Source organism: Diadema setosum, chromosome 4 (genome assembly GCF_964275005.1).
Source record: "Diadema setosum chromosome 4, eeDiaSeto1, whole genome shotgun sequence".
Classification (NCBI taxonomy): domain Eukaryota; kingdom Metazoa; phylum Echinodermata; class Echinoidea; order Diadematoida; family Diadematidae; genus Diadema; species Diadema setosum.
Window position 1 is genome coordinate 27,815,019 of NC_092688.1, and position 18,390 is coordinate 27,833,408.

General features: G+C 37.6%; 1 protein-coding gene across 1 annotated transcript in view; it reads right to left on the minus strand.

Moving 5' to 3' along the window:
- The window catches only part of LOC140227081 (uncharacterized), a 29,621-nt gene extending 11,724 nt beyond the window's left edge, over window positions 1-17,897 (minus strand). Inside the window, exons 1-18 of the mRNA XM_072307510.1 lie at window positions 17,691-17,897; window positions 16,545-16,709; window positions 16,043-16,254; window positions 14,672-14,897; window positions 13,459-13,575; window positions 12,715-12,793; window positions 11,764-11,891; window positions 10,402-10,502; window positions 9,448-9,693; window positions 8,384-8,479; window positions 7,271-7,388; window positions 6,141-6,220; window positions 4,587-4,710; window positions 3,736-3,834; window positions 1,999-2,094; window positions 1,511-1,598; window positions 998-1,071; window positions 409-533 (exon numbers count right to left, since the gene is read on the minus strand). Of these exons, the coding sequence (XP_072163611.1) occupies window positions 409-533; window positions 998-1,071; window positions 1,511-1,598; window positions 1,999-2,094; window positions 3,736-3,834; window positions 4,587-4,710; window positions 6,141-6,220; window positions 7,271-7,388; window positions 8,384-8,479; window positions 9,448-9,693; window positions 10,402-10,502; window positions 11,764-11,891; window positions 12,715-12,793; window positions 13,459-13,575; window positions 14,672-14,897; window positions 16,043-16,254; window positions 16,545-16,709; window positions 17,691-17,804 (2,288 nt within the window). The 5' untranslated portion in view covers window positions 17,805-17,897. The remainder of the gene's footprint in view (window positions 1-408; window positions 534-997; window positions 1,072-1,510; window positions 1,599-1,998; window positions 2,095-3,735; window positions 3,835-4,586; window positions 4,711-6,140; window positions 6,221-7,270; window positions 7,389-8,383; window positions 8,480-9,447; window positions 9,694-10,401; window positions 10,503-11,763; window positions 11,892-12,714; window positions 12,794-13,458; window positions 13,576-14,671; window positions 14,898-16,042; window positions 16,255-16,544; window positions 16,710-17,690) is intronic.
- Window positions 17,898-18,390: the final 493 nt, after the last annotated feature.

Here is an 18,390-nt window from a genome sequence, read left to right on the forward strand (position 1 = left end):
ATAAGAAAAAAAAATCTTTTTGAAATTTGTCTATCAGCTCCTCTGATTAATTGCAGATGATCTTAATTCACTGCTTGAATGATGTTCACATCATTACAGCCATATGACAAATATTATGGGTTCTTTTTTTTGCATGTGTGTGTAATATGCTGCTGTGATTGGCTACAATAAATCTGAAGCTGTTTGTGACCTCCCATGCTGTCTGTCTTTAGCTTTAATCATCTTAAGGAACTCTATACGATAAATATCAAAAATAACATTTAACAACAAAAATGCAGATTTGCACACGAAGACACAAGTTCCTGTATCACTTTGATGACGTAATTACTGCAAAGATTGAAAGGGTGAAGACTTCAAAACTTTCTCAAATGAGCAAGATGAAGTCTGCAGTGGAGTGATGGAACTCACTTGCAGGCAGCCTGTCTAAGCCTGGTGATGAGTCTAGGGTATGGGTTGGGAGGTAGACTTTCAGCCATCATTAGCTCCATCAAGAACCCCTTCCACACCTGGTCCAGCTTCACATCAATCAGGTACTGTGCAAGCAAGTGACATTATCTGACTAAACCTTGCACTTGGTTCTCATGTCTTACATTAAAAAAACCCAACTACTCTGCACTTGTCTATTCAACACAAGATACAGTAATAAATATCATTGGCTTGTCATTTGCTGGCATTTCATTTGTTCTTTGAATTCAAAGCTTTGGTTTGAATTCATTGTTTTTCTTGACAGTACAATAAATTGGCAATCTCAAATCAACTTATCTGAGGCACTCAAAATTAACTATGTTATACCTTTTCGATACAGATTCAAAGATTACCCCAGGCCTGCAAATATATGTACTTTTCTACTGTAGGAACAACTTTTTGTATGAATAATAGTTTATACATCAATGTTTACTTTTGCTTAAATAATTCTTAATCAGAATATTATAAACACAAATACAAAAAGATATTGTGTATATATATCAAGGTTTTGTCCAAAGAAATTCAGAATTACCTGCATAAGGACTCCTTCAGTTGCCATGACAACTGGATGCATGCTTGTTTGGACTGACCACTGTACATTGACAACTGATGATATAAACAACAGACATCAATTAGTTATCAAGTTTGTAAAAAAATCAAAGTTTTCATTGAGTAATGATTCTGGGCATAGTTTCATGTAACATTTCTCAGTAACACAAATTCAAGCTGTGGCTGGTTTTCAAATCGTTGAGAAAAGATTTGTCAAGGGAAGAATATCACACTCTACATTTACAACCGGTACTTTGGATTGAATGCGTTGCACTAATAAGTTAAACCTATTATCTGTACACATTTACTTTTATCAAGCTGCTTCAACAAGCTGCCTAAAGACATGAAGTCCATTCCTTCGATTGAAACACTCCTTTCTACATGCAAGACATTATCTACAATTGTACATGGGACAAAAACAATTAGTATAATACATATTATTGTGATACAAAAGGAAGATAAATCTCCTATTTGATAGACTAGCTTAAAGACTTACCAAGGTTTTTCTGTTGAATGATGGAGAGGGTCTCCACTCCATGCTTGAAAATCATTGGCTGTGTCTTGATAGGTTGTCCCTTGGTAGTCTGGTAGTAGAAAAGAGTATTATGCTATTACACAAGCTCATAAGAAATGGGCAATAATAAATGGTCAAGACTACACAAAAGCAAGAATTGGTGTCAAAGGGTGATACGAATACAAAAATGAGAAACACTGAGAGACAACGAAGGCCCAATACCCATTGCACCAGCTTACCACCAAGCTTCTGTAGAATTGAGCTAAATTCTAATAGCTTACCCTATGTATTACCTCTTACCAGCTGCATGCATAAGACAGAGAACAGCAAATACTCTTTGAAAATTTAGTCAAATGCATGGTACGACAGCCAAAGTTTAACAAATACCCTACTGTACTGGTTAGTGCTAGTGAAAGATAAAGTTGATCAGTGTTTATTGCCTGCTGTATGAAGACAGATTAATCTCTCACCTTCTTTTTGGTGCTGCTTTCTGGAATGACTTTGACTCTGGTCTTCAGTTTAGGTACTTCTTCAGGAAACCTGTTTCTGAGCTGTACAATGTATTCCTGTATTTGGGACACCAACAATGATTCAATAGATCAGTTTTCAAACCTTCGAAACAAAACAGTTGCAAATCTAGATATCGTCGGTTAAGAATGATAAGGCCGTTATGTTGCAACTAAACCCATAATGTTCGAGACAACTTAATGCCCAACAGACGATATTACCAACTTATGTAATCCGACATGCCTATGTAAACAAACTCCCTTGAATGTTCAGAAATGTTCTAACTTTAACTGCAATGTATAGACACCATTGAGGCGCTGTCCATGACATTGCAAATAGCAACTCTGTGTCATGATTATGTCAATTTTCTCATATGACCCTTATCTGCTCATGCGCAGAATGTAACTTCAAACTGGCTTATTGTGAAGTCATGGATTCTTAAGCCCCATTTCTCCCATCACCTGCCAGTAAGCCTTTGACACATGGCTTACAGGGACGCTGCACTCTCTGATCATGAGAAAGAGGAGGTATGAGGAAAGACAAAGGAGGAAATTCAGACAAACTAAATAGAGAACCTTTATTCTAATCCGATGGAATACTGTATAAGAATGTTAAAAAATGTTGAGGTTTTATCATATTCTCGACAAAAAGAGGTATTTGTCCCATTGCCACAATCACACATGCAAATTAGGCAAAGCAATGTTATCATTGCCTCAAACCTCTTTCAAGGAGTAGTATCTATAGGTATAATAAAAATCATCCTCTTTGTCAATTATTCAGCAAAGTCAACCCTATCCTTTACAAAGTCATCGGTGTTAAACTGTCACAAATTTTCAACAATTTGACAGGAAACTACATTTCTTCTTAAGGTCATGTAAAAAAAGAAGGAAAAAAAAGGACATCTGTGAGTAAGCAAATGGTTACATTATGAGGGCAGGTACTGGTAATCATAACCTTGTCTAATTTGCACATGTTACTGTGACATATAATCACTATTCTGGAAAAAGCCATAAAACTTCACAACACCATAGCTTTCCTACTTTTATTGGTTACTTCCGATGAAACCTTCACTGTTCTGTTCGTCAGGTCAACTTGAGCACTGAATAGATGTTCACATCAGTTCCTCAGATCCCTCCTTACTCAACTCTATGCGTCAAGGTGTAAATCCCCTCAATGCCAAATTATGCTGAGATTGCAATGCAGGCATGCTTTGGGAACAGGCATGCTTTGGGAAAACATTCTGTTTTTCACTCCCTGTAACTTTTTATAGATTTTTGTTTTGCTGGACATGCAATGAGCAAAGTTGTAGAGAAAATTTTAAATGTTGCTTTGATGTCAATTTTATAACAAATCTCCAATTACTTTTCTTTCAAATGACTGGTAGCTACATATTTGTCCAAGCATGACTTACAAAAACAAAAGAGTGACTTAGAAACTTAGAATTTGCTCAAAAATCTAATAGGGATCACCGCTTGACATTTGATCATCACACAATGCAAGATACATGTGGGCGGACAGGGATTGCAACTGAAACTTTCATTGTACTATGGCATTTGGTGATTTATCAATTGGTTTGGGTGGGTTTGTGCATTTGAGCAAAATATGCTAACTTGGCAAGCCATCGACTGCTTCGGGTGTGTGAACGTGGCACACAAAGATTTGACTACTATATTGTGGCTGACAACAAAGAACTCCCTTACCTTCAGGTCAAAATGCTTGACGAATGCCAGGGCCTCCTCTGTGAGAGCTAGCTGGACTGTGTGACAGTAATGCTCCACCTGCAGCAGCTGAAAGACTGTCTGTTCAAACAAAAGGTAGGAGAAATATGGTGACTTCATGCCATAGTGTCCATGTAAGTTTTGTCAATTAAGATCTGAATGCAGCCTTCCATAGGAGAGCATAGTCAGTATGACCTTTCTGGTTAGTACCTACACAACTATCTTCTCTCAAATGCAGATGCAGAAACAGAAACAATAAAGTTCACAATTACCTTGGCTACAGTCACTATGGTCTTTAATTCTTATGACCATGTTCAATTTTTATGTATATTCTTTATCAAAAAAATATTTGCAAAATTCTATAATCTAAAATATAAGTTGACTTCACATCTCATCTTTACTTTGGCTTAGATTTATTCTAGGTTGGTCACTACAGAAGCAATTATGGGACAGGCAGCTTTTCATCCCCACTGAAGAACCAGGCAATGAGGATACAGTGCCGTGCCTAGGGGTGTTACTGCGGCTGCCAGGAGTCCTAAACCATGGTCCTACAAATTGAGAGTCCTTGGTCTCGTCCACTGAGCATTTACTGTTCCTCTGCTAAAACATTCATGATATGATAGTATTGTTGCCTCTCTTCTTTCATCAATTCATCTATTCATTTTTTCTATATGATTGTAAGATATGAAACAAAAATTCTAAAAATATTGTCAAGATGACAAAATACTGGGTTCCACTATGTGGAAGAGCAAATTTTACCCATGGCACACATCACTCTCTTCATCCTCAATTAATGTGTACACTATAGCCATTGCCAACAAAAGATTAGATACCTGTAGTCTAAATGGAAGGATAGTGGTTGTGGATCCATCTGCCCTGGTCTGAGTCTCTGTGACCCTGTCTAGCTGTCTCTTGAGAAATCTGTACACTGCCTCATATTCTGAAGATCTTTCATGTCTGAAAAACATTAGAAACACAAAACCAGCAGATACACTCAGGTGGTAGAGGCCCATGGATAACTTTTTGCTACCCTGGCAGATTAGGAGACTTGCCAAAGAATGAATCATGATATTAATTCAAACAATTTTAAAGGTTCCAAAGCTCTGAGAATAGAAAGAAGTAAACAGAGGAGGGTGTCAATGATGGGAATAAACAAAGAGCCCCATAGATTGAGGGGCTGATTTCATGAAATAAGCTCTGCAAACTTGATATGTTTAAAAGCTTTGAAAATTGAAGGGTTATAAAAGAAAGGTCCCCAATGATAAAGGACTTCAAAGGGCTGAGAATACAATTTCATAAAGATTTTTCTCTTAGAGTAGATATAAGGAAGGTCCCATAGAAGGGGAGAAACAAAAGGTTCCATGGATTGAAGGGTTGACTCAACAAAAAGGCCCTCTGGAATTGACAGGTCTTTGAAAGGATTTTAAAGGCTAGGAATGAAAGGGTACTTGTGAGTGTCTGCAATATCTTGCCATTAGCAAATATAATCCAATACACATTGAGATTTATAACTCATTTATCTATAATTTGTCTTTTCATTTCATGGTTCAAATTATCTTTTATAGCTGTTTTTACTCTCTATATGATGCACCACGCGCTACTCCGGGGTATCGTAGTAACCCGGGGTACCACGTTGTGTAGTGCCATCTCACGTTCACTCGAGTACAACCGCGGCTGACTGCGTTACGTATGCGCACTGTACTGACCCGTGGTCGGTATGGTACGGTGCGATACTCAGTATAGCGCTTCATGCACTGACTACACGCACTATTATAATAGCCCGCTAGTTGTGCCAAAGTTACGATCTCGAGCTCGTAGACGTAGTTTCGATCCCGTAATTTTGTAAGCTTTGTGCACTTTGTGCCGAACAAAATATCCTTTCGCAATTAGGATCAAGCTGCAAAAATGCCAGCAGGTGATGGGGGCTATGCCGCACTGAAAGGAAAGGGCCGGAAAAGAAGGAAAATTTCCAGAGTGGAGAGGCTGGAAAACGCGAGGCTTCGCGCCACTCGGAAGTTGGGGAAGGAAGGGGCCGCCGATGTTCTGGAGGTGTTTCAGAAGGCCAGTGACGCCGGGGATAAGGCGGAGGCAGATGGCATTATTATGACCCTGCTGGCTCAGGGATTAATTGAGAAAACTACAGGATGAAGAGGGTTTTTTTACAAGAACAATGGCCATAATTGAATGTTGAAGAATTAATCACACACAAAAAAATTAATTTCCCACTTTTTGGTAACCCAGGGTACAGCCCTAAAAAAAAAAAATAAATAAATAATTCAACAAAATGGCCGATTTTTTTCTGGTACCCCAGGGTACCATTTATGTCATCATATCAGAAGGCAATCTCAGAGGAAAAAGTGCTCTTAAAGGCACCTTAGTACACTCACAGTAAAGGATCCAAGGTGCGTAGCAGGCAACGCTTGTACTGCAGGAAGAGTTTGAGAGCAAACTCCTGATGGCTGTCATCCTGTTCAGTGATGAAATCAAGAAACACACAGTCGTGTTCCATGTTATCAAATGCAATACTACACATGAGAAATGTTTTCTCCACGGCATTCTATCTGCATTCTTGAGCTTAATTCACAGTGTTTATTCTTTGAATGGTATAGTTGTGTTTTGAATGTAATTTAGTATACTTATTTTTCAACAGTACTTTTCAGTAATTTGTAAGTTTGTGACAGGTAGCAAAAAGGCTTTTGAACAATGATTGAATGATAATTTTCAAGAAAGATAATGTATGATACGTCACTGAATAATAAAAATAAAAATAATGATGATAATAATAACGTTTGACTTATATTGTGCCAAATCCACTACCGTAAAAGTGGATATTTTCACGAAACTAATTTTTCGCACACGGCCAGGTAAGAATAGTTTTGCATGTTTTTAATTCCGCCATATCAGGACATCAACTACTGGAACATATGGCAAGGAAAAATATTCACATGCTTTTATTTTTGTGCTAGCTTCTGGTTGCCCGAAATGTGCAAAAATTTCAACACCGCGAAAATTTCCACTTTTACAGTATGCAGAGTGGTCAAGGCGCAAACTTATTATCATTACCCAAATTACTGGATAGGCCTACAGTACTCCTAAACAGTGCTCACTCTTTAATGGTTTACAATCCTTCAGGTTAGTGTCATCCCCCCCCCCAAAAAAAAAAAAAATAAAAAAATAAAAAATAATGGGTTTTGATAAAAAGAAAAGACATTATTTCCAGGTCATTCAAAGAGCTTTCCTTTCTCCACATAACTCAGTAATAGTCAATTTTTTATACCTGACATCATAATGCCAACACTGGAGGTAAACATAGATCACAACTATCCATGCCAAGAAGTTGAAGTCAGTGCTCCCTATATGAAATGCCATTTACTTGCAACAACTGTGACACAAAAATGTTTGCATATGAGGATGCCATTTCTGAACCTGTACCTGTTGAAGTGTATGACGAGGAGAAATGATGAGTATTTCATACATTCTTGCAGAGTAGGATAACTTGCAGAGTAGGATAACTTACATATTGCCTGATATATGTCCTCAGGTAGAGATTGACGGAAGATACCGTGTGAAAGATGTGGGATGTGCTGCGAAAAAAACGATAGATGTCCACCAAGTGCTCCAACTTATACAGGTTTCTGTGGGAGATATCAGGATTGGAATGGGAGGAATTACTGGAAAAACCCACAGAATTTCAAGCAAACAAAGACATACTACAAGGAAATGATACAGAAAAAGAATTCAAAGCCAGGAGAACAGTAACATCAACCTGTATTCATTCCAGAAAAAGTGGGAACCAAAGAAACATATCCATTGTAAAGAGAAACACTAGAGATCTCAGAAAGAGCTAAGCTGATGGTACCAAAAACAGGAGCAAAAGGGATCTTATTAATTTCACCTTCACTTCAAGATCAAATTCAACCTTGATGCAAACTGTCCTGCAATGTCCCTTGATGGTATGTACATTTGTAATTAATAAACTTGCAACTACCTCTACTGGGCCCTATAATCAATTAGAATGTATTATACAGACAGACATAAATGTACACATGAATATAAAAGTTGGCTTTCAGACGTAAAATTTGAAGCATCAGGAAGAGCCATCTTTTGACAAAAAGCACATCAGTTGGTCAGAAGCAGAATTTGTTGAATGTAACTTGGTACCAACAAATGTTGTATTTTACAAGACAGACACCAGTAAGAAACACAGACCCCTTGAAGTGTATATATAACGGTATAAAAACAAGTTCATGGGCTTTACTCCTCTAATATTGCAATGTATTTTCCTTTTCCTTTCTCTGTTGCATCAAGGATGGCACAAAAGGGACACACATGACACTATACTCTTCATAAAGATAAGAATCACAGTTAGCATACACATGACAGATTAGATATTTCGAAAGAGGTGACTTCGGTAATCTTATCATTAGTCTGTTACAGGCTTCTTGTTCCTAATATTTTTAGTGCATGTGACCAAGCACAATGAAAGCCGGATGAAGTTGCTCAACATTTGTTCCTTTTTCTTTTCTTTTTGATTTTACTTCAAATAAGCTATGTGAGTTATGCTTGCCCTTTGGATTTCTAGAGACCCTGAGCCAAGTCCGGTGGATGTCAGTGAATGAATCCACCTTACCTGTCCATCAGGATGATCAGCAGCAAGAGATGAAAGATTCTTGAGCTCTCTCCATTCAGGAAGCTCAGTCGGGCCAGTTGTCTTTCCATGTCATTCCTTGAAATAACAGTGGCAAATGTGAGGAACATGATAAACATGCAGCAACTGCCTTTCCTGCACCTTTAAAGTTTTAACCAAAGAAGGAAGATTTACGTGGAATCAACTTTCCCAAACTCTTCGTAACCAGCAATCTCTCAACATCTTAAAAAACACTGTAAGACTCACTTGCATCATGAATAACTCCATTTTAAAGAAAATGCACTGTATAAATGTAATAGTATTATCATCATTATTATTTTTACTACGAATCTAACTGAATTGTCTCCATAAAATATGAAAGGTTTAGTATAATTCCTTACAACACAACTAGAGATGTACTGACCTAATCATGTTGGCTGTTTTGTTTCCACAAACAAATGTGTGTGCAAAGCAGTTTCAGGTGCATACCATAATGATCTTCACTATGACTTGCAAAAAATGGGAGCAATGTAAGCAATTCAAATGTCCTGTTGCATAATATCTTAAACAGAGTTTGATATAAATTTTCATTTCTCAACATAACTTGAAATTTTAAATGAAACTAAAAATGCAGACGATAAAGCAATATTTGATATCATTTAACCCCTTCAGGTTTTTGAACATTTCATTTATTTCATTCATGTGCAGTAATTTTCTATGAACATTGGTTTATAATCAGTGCTAAGGTATGGAATGCCTCGTCTAATGAACAAGATTTATATGTGGCTAAGCTTCCCCCCCCCCCTTTTTTTTTTACTTTCCTTACAATACAAAGAAAGGAAGCAAGCTGACAATGCCCTGATTTATCATCTCAATCATACAAGTGAGTTTCATTGCAAAAGATATGATATTTGCATATGCAGCCCTGTTAAAGTAGGTGTATTTGGTTCGGTGAATGAATCCAAATGTTCCAATTAATCTGTTCTGTATACCTTTTCAGCTTACACAGGACTGTCCTTCAAATCTTCTGATAAATTCCCTTGTGATTGGCAAGACCTAAGACTCACCTGATGACGACCTTCACATTCTCTCCCAGGGCCTCCACGTTGGTCTGTCTCTGTGGCTGTTCCTGTCTCCGCCCTCTTCCAGCTCGACTGGTGCCTCCATCCCTTGTTGTGGCCCGGGTGGTGGTGACCCGGGTGGGACTGCCATGCTGCCGCTTGAAGGCTGCAACATATGCCTCCGCATCGGCCTTCCTCAGGAAGATTGATGAAAACAGAGTGGCAAAGGGGTGCTCCGAGAAACTTGTAAATCTGTGTAGATAGGACAAAGCAAAACAAAAACAAAAGCATGTCATATGTATATTTATTTATTCATTTATTTATCTCTATCATACATGTAGACAAGAAAAGATAAAAGAGGGAAAGGAGGACTTGTCTTTAGGAGGTAATATTTTCAAGCAGTGAGAAAAATGTGCTGAAATTGAACAAAACAGCTGCAAATCATACACTACCCTTCTATTGCATTATTAATCTCAAAGACATGAAAGATCTCGTCTATGTTGATGAATTAAAGATATATGCACTACTTCTACAAATCACAAATTAGACCTACGTAACAGGAAAACTGGTTACTAGTTTTTAGGTAAGCTGATGGCTTGATAGAGAGAATAAGCACTAATGTTATCATCTTTTCCTGTTTGATACTTGGGTTAGATGTCCTTTCCGAGCTTTATTTTCCTTTGCTGTTTCAGTGCACTCAGTGTTTTGACTAGGGGAATATTCTGACCGCCTCACATGATAGCATACAATTTCATAATTGGGGGATTTCAGGATGTTTTTAAGAAGTCTCAAGGGGTCACGAAGTGTACCAAAATAGCACAAGAAATCTGAATTCACAGTGAAATAATTTATTTGATAAAAACATTCTTGGACTCTATAACATCTCAATTGTAATCTCAAAATAGATTTAGCACTTCACATGATACATACTGCATGGATGGCAGACTATGTTGTTTTTACCTCTCAACTCCAGTGTCATCATCCGTCTCGATGAAGTGGAAAACATACATCTTAGTTCCTCTCTTGAAAGTCTTCATATCACCGTCTGTGGCAAAGACACACTGTGTGCACACAAATCAATTACTAGTGATGTAAAACATCACAGTTTCTTACATAGTCAGACAGATTGCCATCTTGAAAAAGAAAAGAAAAGGAGATGGTTATTGTAAAGTAATTTGTCATGAACTGAACGGCAAGCTCACTTGATCACTGAATGATTCTGATATTGCTGTGTAAATGGGAATGCCTTCAACTTTGTCATCCATGTCAATCCCCTTTTCCCATAACATGCTCATTTTTCTCTGCATGATTACCTTCTTGTATCCTCTCTGAAAGGTAGTGATTAGAAGTTTTGACAAAATGTTCTAATTTGATCCTTTGACTGACTATTGAGACATCATGAATTACATTTTATTCAGTGAATTTTGCAGGCAAAATGTTCCTACCACAAGCACAATAATTAATCCAAATGTCACTGAGTAATCCAATAAGTTGACATTGGCCCCTAATATTTTTCTTCACTTAATTGGTCTGTACTCAGCCATTTCATTCAATTTCTTGTTGAGCTGCATTCTGCTGAAAAATGCTCATACAATGAGTCATTCTAAAGTTATGACAAAGAGAAAATTTATCATGAGTAGAAGAACAACAGATACCACTACATACCACTGAAAGATCAGTTGAATATTCCCTTCAGCTGACAATTCACAAGTGTGTCATATATTCAATGGTGGAAAAATGAGCAAAGAAAATGGGATTCTATCGGGATTTGAACCCGAGACCTCTGGATGCTAGACCGGTGCTCTACCGATTGAGCTATAGAAAGCCCTAGTTCAGTGTTCATCCCAGAGACCCTAAACTCTCAATGCTTGGATGGTCAGAAGCTGTAGCAGTGTGTTTGTGTATGAATAAATGTAGATAAATGTGAGGGATCACTGAAGTGATGCTGCTTTTTGATTACACAACAAACACGAACAGTAGAAAACTGACCAGAAATGAATATAATTTATTAGTGGAAAAATAAGCAGAGAAAATGGGATTCCATCGGGATTCGAACCCGAGACCTCTGGATGCTAGCCCGGTGCTCTACCGACTGAGCTATAGAAAGCCCTAGTTCAGTGTTCGTTCAGTATTCAATGGATTACACTGTTAGTATTGTGAAAATGCATACTCTTACAGCATTCTAACGATATGATGTCCTTAAGAAATAATACTATTAGAGTGGTGAAAATGACACAAGAGATGAATGTTTTCTCTGATTCAGAGAAAGGGGAGGACAACAAATTAGATTGTTGTATGCATAACAATCAAAATGCTTACTACCTTCATTACTGGAGGTTTTCGTTGTTTCGTGGCCACTGCAACTGCAGTACAGAACTCATCCTTCTCCGATTCTATCCTTTTCCTGTCCCACAGAACTTCCTTGCCATCAGCAGTATGGAGTGAGATACCTGAAGTCACAAATCAGAACACACTTAGTACTCAAAAGTAAGTTATGTTAAATAAATTCATGAACTAGCTATGGAAAACTTCATGGTATTCACAGAGTCACAGGGTTGTAGAAGACAAGAGCCCTGCGGGGCTTGATACTATTCTTATGCTTGACAATAAATTTGGCCTTGATGTCATCTCCCAGGAGTGTCCCCTGCCACTAACTAAATTACGACTAGCCTTTCACAAGGCCATATGAAAAATCAAAAGCCTTTTCCTATTCAGGTCGCTTTAGCAACATGATAGCTGTATTTCACTAGTGGAAAGTTCAGAAGTGATAAGGATTTTACGGCTCTTAAGGATAAAGGAGTTAACAGGGATGTTGGATTGAAAAGTTCAAATGATCTGAGAATACATTAAAAAAGGACAGGCTCAAGAATTAAGGATTTAAAGCATTATAGAAGGTAAGAGGCTCTCTAGAATTGATAAGGTTGAGAAAAGAAAGAGTACAGAAAAGGAGAGGCCTATGACTCCACGGTTCTAAATGCTCTGAGAATGACAGGGTTGACATAGAAAGCTCTAAACTGAAGCTGGATGAGTGGATAGAAAAAATCAAGAAAAATATTCTAAAAATTGGAATAGGAGGAAAAAAAATACTTTACAAGTGAAAAAGTGAAAAAAAAGAGAATAAAAAGAGAATAAAAGGCTTAAAGAGAGGGAGTGGCCTGAGATTTAAAGCATTCTATTTGCTCAACATTAAGAGTGATGGAAAATAGCAACAAAGAAAATTGTATGTGACATGGATACTGACAGAAAGTGATGAATGAACTCTGTTTTGCTTACCTAGACACTGATGTGGACTCTTGCTGGACACAGTTCTTTTCACATCTTCTCTCAAGGTCATGGCAAAGACTTGCAAAGCCTGCCAATTAACAGTGATATGACATTATCAAGATAATATTCAATTACTGACAAATGTTAATTTTGTGCCTCTTCAATGTAGAAGTACCTAGAGCAAAGGGTATAAGCATGATATGCATATGCATATAATATAAATCTATTTACTCATTTGTTTGGGACTGTTTTCATCCAGACTCTGAAAAATATTTCAGATGTTACTGATCATATTCTTTGAACAAAAAAAAAAAAACAAAACAAACCCCCAAAACAAAAAACAACAACAAAAAAAAAAAAAAAAATCAGTTGTGCTTCATCTACAAAAAAAAAAAAAATCATCTACATGTATTTCATGAAAACTAAAATGTAAATATTTTGACTGATATGGCACTTTTACTTCAATATGAGGCTAACAAATAAAATCTGAAAAAAAAAATAAAGAAAAACCCTGGAGAATGTGAGACCTTCGAAACAATTTCAACATTCTTAAAATAATGCACAGACATTGAAAAGAGACTTCAGCATCAAAAATGTTTGGTTATCATTCATTTCCATTATCTAAGGAAGCAAAAGGCTTCCTTTTATGGCAATGGGCCTATACTTGCCAAATGCATAATTATTAACAGTGTGACTGAAAACAAAGTAAAAGCCCAATACAGCTGCACAAACAGTACACTAAATGAAACTTACCATGTCAATGTTGGTCCCATATAGCATGAATTCCAGAATGAAATCAACAGAAGGATACTCTTTGTAAAAAGTTCCAGAAAATACTGCAGGCCCTGTCAAAGCAAGTAGCATGTTACCCTGGAAAGAAATCAGATTGTAAAACTCTTGAAACATGGACATAAAAATGAGATACATTTTTTGTCATCAAGAGAAACAGACAGCTTTTGAAACACACATCAAAGATATTGCCACACTTCCCAAAGAGTGCAATAGAACAACAGCAATAAAGTGACACTTGTCTACCGAACATGACCAGTTCTATCCTTGTTTTGATTCTAGTGTTGATACTAAAATCAGCAGAGTGATATTCATTTTAACACCCAAGAGCTTTTTAGATAGTGTGATTATGTCCTAGCACATATTCCTTACTTACTTTGGACAACAGAGGACAACAAATATAAATCTTTCTACACCTTATCTGTGAAAAATAATTTTGTCATTCTTCAGCATGCATCAGAAATTTGAACTTTAATGTAATGATCATAATAAAGTATCTACCCAGAATTGTAAACTTTCCAAGAAAATGTGAAATTTAGTGATACTTCCATTCAAATGATGGGAGATATCATGGAATAATGACATATCAAGGTAAAGCAAATAATAAGACAGAGCAGCTGAGGTGTCCATCACATAGATGGCTTACTGAGATTCTGAAGAGTGTCAACTTACTTGCTAACTTCCCTCAAACTTTCACTTTGCAATTGTTATCATCCTACTTTCATTCCAGCTACTTTTCACTTTAAAAGTACACTTTTTGGTTTTATGTGAAATAACCACTTACTAGACTGGCCTTATGTATTGCAATCATTCACTTTTTCTCATCTTGATAACATACTTTGGAATGGAGCACAGCCCTGCATGAATTAAATCTGTAAATATTAAAAAACCAACAAACAAGCAAACAGGTCAGGCATGGTATTATATTTGAATTATGTTAGCCTACAGATATACAGCTGGTTGAGAAACACAGCTATTGGAACACAATGACATTCAGTCTAACACAAATTAATGTGAACACACACACAAACACACATCATACATTCTAGTGACACACGGCTATACCACCATACGCACCTTCTTAATGTACAGGCAATGTTGGATTCTTTGATCTGAAGCAGTGTTCATAAAATGAACTGAAGGCAATTACAATACATACTCTTATTCAAGCCCCTACCTTAATACTACTCCCCTCCATCTCTGCCAGCCTCAGGGGCAGTATCGTGGACAGCAGCCAGGCCTGACCCTTGATGGACTGTGGGTCCACTACCTGGACAATGTCCTTGAGGCCCCAAACATTGGTTTGACCTTTGACACCCCAGATTATGGGACTGCTGGTCTTCTGCACAGGGCTCAGTAGCATGGCCCTGATGTTTTCATTGGTCTCTGCATACATGTGGAATCTGCAAGGATGGCACAACATGTAAAACATAAACAATTCTAGTAGTGAGATTGTCTTTTCTCTATCATGCATCTTTAATGAAACCTTTGAACAAGAGACTTGACACATCTGCTTTCTACAGGGAAATATCACTCTTTTTTTTTTTTAACTGAATTCCAAGGTTTTTCATATTCGTTTCTCTGAAAGGACACAAAAAGAAGTATTACAGACATATTGTAATACAAATCTTGTCTCTTCAGGTATTCTGCATATGGATATGGGACAAATAGGGTCATTACTAGCTTTCCATTTTGGTATTTTGAAGTTATCGGCAGTCTTTGTTAAGCTTAAGGTAAAAAAAAATAAATTGACAAAGCTATTGTTACAGTACAAATACATCACACATTTAACATTCCACCATTTTTGAAGCATCATATATCAACAAAATGAGACCATTCAAGAGTTCTTCTTTACGAATTAATGGCACCATAAACTACACAATATATATCACAGACACAAACTACCCATATGCTATTCTATGTAACATACATCTTTATCTCAGCCTCAACATAGACTTGACCTTGATGCACCCTTCCCGTGATGCTTCTTGCCATTATAACAATTAAGATCTTTAGCTAACGCAAAAGGATGCCAAACTATGCAATAAAGATGATGATGATTGAAGGATATTGAAGGTTGTGAGGATGCCAAGATGAAGAGAAAAAGGTTCTGCAAAGATGGAAGACTCACATTAAAGCTCTAAGAATGTAAGTGAAGGGTTTCAGAAGCAATGAAAACACAAAAAGTTTTTAAAAATAGGGCTCTGATGCTGGAAGAGTTGACAAGTGCTCTGAGAATAAAAGGATCAAAAAAAAAAAAGACTCTGTAAACAGCAGGGTTTATAAAGAAGATCTGCAAATAAAAGGCTGTGAGAATGGAACACCTGACAATAGAGAAATCTAGACCAGTGTTTTGCCTTGCTCTTCTTTGTGTAATATTTGTTTGTTTACTCATTTGTTTTTTGTTTTTTATTTTGTGTGTGTGTGGGTGCGTTTCTTTTTTCTTTTTTTTTTTTTTGGGGGGGGGGAGGGTTGGGGTGGGTATGGAGAAGCAGAATTCCTGTTTTTCTCCAACTGACACAAAACCTAGTCCATTATCAATACATACCCCTCTGGCAAATGGCGCATCTTCTTCAGGAATGCTGGGTAGGGGTTGTATGGCAGGTTGACCTCTGATAGCAGTCCCTGGCATAGAGTCTGCATATGATCACTAACATGGGTATCTGCCATATAGTCTGTGATGGTCTTCATCTCACGGGCTGCGTACTCATCTGATGGAGGCTGGTATACATACCGAGGCTTTGGTATGTCATTTGTCAGCTGGTGTTGGAAAGCACAAACAATTTTTATCATGAAGTTAATGTCATAAAAAGCAGTGACAATGTTTATGTGATATGCTGTGAAAAAGGGTAAAAAAAAAGTATCCATAAGCAACTTAGATTTAGAATAGATCCTGGCACTATGCTAGCAAGTATTTACATGACTGCCAGCCTGGGTATGATGCATGCAAACACTTTGATAGATGTTTAGTTAACCTAAAAGTCATACATTAATGTCCCCTTGCACGGTGGTTGTTCTTCACTCCTCTTACCACCCATCCCTGAACCTACCACAGTCATGATGGAGTCTGTATCAAGCCTGTCCTCATTGATGGTGCTCAGTCTGTCCTGATTGAGGGTGCTGTGTCTGCCAAGGGGTGGTGGTTCAGTGCTGGACCCTGATGTCCTGCTGACTGAACGGTGCTTAGCAACAGTCACCATGGGTCTGTAGACAGCCTGTCAGTCAAGGGTATGATAATATCAATGATTTCTTCACCTTGGTACCAATTCCATCTCTATCTCAATCTCCATATGAAGATACAGTTCTCACATCTTCTGTCTTCTTGCAATACCTCAGTAATCCTCCATTAATACAAACATCTTCATACATTATCTCTTTTATTTGGAAATTGTTTAGAATGTGACATAGATGCCATCCATTGCTATTTTTTCCTTCTTCATACTATATCTGGGTCAGTGAGACAAGTATATCTGCTGTAATGCCTATAAAGCATGAAGAAAACACATTTCCAACACAGCAACAACAGACAAACCAATGCCTGTCAATACAGGTATATCATTTTAATCAATTTAGTTTACATGATCATCTGTGCTCTGAACTTTAACCCTTGAATCCCTATGCTAATTTCTACATGATGTGACTGGTATGGTGTACAACACTCCCAACATAAAAAGACAATAAAATAAAATGGCCTAACCCTGGTTTTATCTTGCATCCTTTCACAATCCCTTTCAATGGTATTTACAGGGAGCTGAGCAAACATATTAAAATCAAACACAGTGAGGGAGCAAAATGATGTAACACATAAAATGATTGGTCACATTCTTTGTGTGTGTGTGACTTTTTTTATATATTTTTTTTTTAAAGGAAGCTTAGACTTGTAAATGTAGTATACTGTAACTGAAAAAACAAACTACAAACAGTAGAGGGCCATGTGATGGACAGTTGAAAGAAAAGTAAATACTTTCTCAAAATTATCACCTTTAGGATTGGAAACTTCACTTTTAGCTCCATATAGTAAAAACTACCATTTATGGGGGCAAAAGAAACCAAGAGTCAAGACTGTCTGATGACTGATTTACAATGCACACAGTAGGCCTAAAATTATAAATAATAGAGAGATTGCTACCAGGTTGAGTTGACATGACAGTCACAAACCCCTTTCTCAACAAAGCTTTTCTTTACTGCTTGCGAACCTTTGGAACACCAGCCATGCCTTGAGAGGATCGAAAGGACTGTCTGGATGGTAAAGCACTGCCAGTATTGACTGACTGGGCTCTTGTTGGAGCCTGTGAGGCAGCACGGCTCATGGTGATGGGTCGGTCACTATCGGGCGCAGAGATACAGGCCACTTGGTTAAGTCCCGATTAGCATCACAGTGGAAAGGTCCCACAGCAGCTAAGCCAAGCACATGTACCTGCACATCAGATTGAGGAGAGAATTGATGATTGACTGGGAAAATATCATACCTCCCTTTAAAAATATTGCTATGGATATCTAGTAGTCATATTAATTCATATTGTTCTTTAAATACCATAATACTGCCATTGCTGTGTCTGGACCAAAGAGTGTGCATCATACAAAATCTATGATCATCCTTGAGATATACACAGTACAATCTAGATATGTGCTGTGTTTGTGATTTCAACCAAAAACTCACAGGGCTATAAGGGCTGTGTGCAATGATCAAATCATTTTTTTTTTTCTGCCTGCAAATTGCCACCCTACCCAATCTCTGGTTCATCAAACTGTGCAGAGATCCAAGGAAATGTTACTGGCATCTTTATGAGCAAGGTCTGTCCCTCGGACAGGACATGGTCCCATCGTGCGTCAGCCACAACACACGCACGTAAAAGATCCCACTTCATTCATTCATCACAAGAGCAGGGTGCCAAC